The following is a 2,102-nucleotide window of genomic DNA, read 5'->3' as shown; positions in this document are numbered from 1 at the left end:
GCACACACACGTGTGTGTGTGTGTGTGTATGTTTGTATTGGGTGGATATATGAGACAGATAGGTGTGGCCTAAAGCAAAACTGGTTAGCATAAAGTTGCTTTTTAAAAAATTTTTTTAGTTCTGGCTTCTTCTGCATCTTGCCTTATCCCCAGCCATTACCTCTCCATCTCTCACATAAGAAGGGCTTTAGCATTAAGTGTTAGCAGTTTTTATATACTTCTTGATGTATGAGCTAATCTTAATGATCCCTTGGATTCATCTGTGTGCATACTGGAGATGGCAATATTTTGATATCTTTCCCGAGGTGCAAAGCACCAGCAGTGGTGAATAAGCAACACCAGGTCCTTCTGGAAATTTTTGTTGAGAAAGCCATAAAACAGAGGATGTATACATGTAGAAACCATAGCAATCAAGTGGCAAAATACAAATACCAGGTCATGGTGGCAGCTCATCAGGACCTCATGATACCAGTCAAAGATGACCTTGAAGATGTTCAAGGGAAGCCAGCAGACCCCAAAGGTTACCGCAGTAGAAATCAACATCGTGTTGATCCTCTTGTTCTCCCTGACCCAGCTCTCACTTTCCCTCTTCTTGTCTACTTTCCCATTTCTCCTGCGGAGGCAGATAACAATCTTCAGGTAGCAGATGAGGGTGAAGCTCAGAGGGACACAATATTGCAGCATAAACAGGGAGGTTGTAAAGAGGAGCCAGTTCATTTTGGAGGGCCAGTTCTCTACACAGGCCACCTGCTGGGTGTAGAGGTCAGTGGGAAGAGAGAGGTTTTGGAAGGGCTCATGGGTGAGGTGGTAGGACAGGAAGAAGGGAATAGACAACAGAAGGGAAACTAGCCAAATCAATGTGATACCCCAGTAGGCGTGAGCTACACTGCGTTTCCAGCCCCAAGGGTTCACAATCAGCTGATATCTTTCAACAGCAGTTAGCACAAGTGAGAATATGGACACAGAGACACTGTGCATATGGAGACACTATGCACATAGGAGGTATGGACATAGAGACACCTCCTATGTGCATATGGAGACACTATGCACATAGGAGGTGCGTTTGCACATGATATCCCCAAATATCCAGTGATCCATCAGAGTGTAGATGATAGTAAAAGGGATGTACATGACACATACCAAGATGCCAGAGAGGGAGAGATTGGTGTACAGTATGTTGGTGACATTCTGAGCTTCTCTCTGCTTCTTAAAGATGATAATAATGAGAGACAGGTTTCCAAAAAAGTCCATGATTAAGATCACAGTATAGACTATGAGTAATAGGAGCAAGGCTAGGGAAGTGGGGTGTACAGGACTCAAAGTAGAAAAATGCAGAGTTGTTGCTCTTTATAGTGGTTTTATTAGATGCTGGATGGTTTAGGAAAAGTTCCATCATGTCAGAGTTGTAAGAAGAGCTTTTCTAAGCTTACTTGTATTATGGCTGGATATTTTGGCCATCAGTTCTTGGAAAGAACTTTGCTCTGAGTCTTTCAATGAGTGATTGGTAGGGTTTAGTCTTCCTCTTTGTCTGCTTGATGGAAATACATGAATGACTTGAGTAAGCTCTTGAGATCCTAAAAAATTAAACAGAACCCAGAAAATTAATGCAAGTTCTTAACAACCTGGACAATTCTATAGGTGGAACAATGTCCCTGAGAGTACATAGAGAGATATCCAGAGAGTCTCTGTATCCTTGCCTTCCTTTCATCTCAGGGTGTTTTATTTGTCCCAACAGTATAATCTTTAGAGATAATGAGAAAGGGAATGCCACAGCATTCTGTTAACTACATAAGGTAGCTCAAAGGTATCTTTCCATCCCTATCACTTTCTGTCTTTTTTGTATATGTGTGCTGTGGAGGCCAGAGTACTATGTTTGGAGTTGGGCTCCACTTGGAGCATCACTGTTTGGTGTCTGTATGACTTTGACATGAGTTAATTACCCTTATGGCTCAGTTCTTTAAAGCTGTAAAATGGGGATAAACAATGTATTTCTGTGTTGTTGTGAGGACTAAATGAGATCACGCAACTAAATTTGTTGCTCACGCCCAACGTAGAGCATATAGTATGTGTTCAGTATATGTGTGCTGAATAAAATTTGTCAG

The 2,102-nt window shown here is 41.9% G+C and overlaps 1 protein-coding gene across 1 annotated transcript; it reads right to left on the bottom strand.

The window, feature by feature from the left end:
* Positions 1 to 210: 210 nt before the first annotated feature.
* On the bottom strand, positions 211 to 1,393 carry LOC137758924 (neuropeptide Y receptor type 6-like). Its single transcript, XM_068534877.1, is given in 3 exon segments — positions 211 to 970; positions 1,019 to 1,308; positions 1,310 to 1,393. Coding segments are annotated over 3 exon segments (1,134 nt in total).
* Positions 1,394 to 2,102: the final 709 nt, after the last annotated feature.

This window comes from Eschrichtius robustus, chromosome 2 (assembly GCF_028021215.1).
Source record: "Eschrichtius robustus isolate mEscRob2 chromosome 2, mEscRob2.pri, whole genome shotgun sequence".
NCBI lineage: Eukaryota > Metazoa > Chordata > Mammalia > Artiodactyla > Eschrichtiidae > Eschrichtius > Eschrichtius robustus.
Note: the sequence above shows the minus strand (reverse complement) of the source record. Positions and strands in the feature narration are given on the sequence as shown.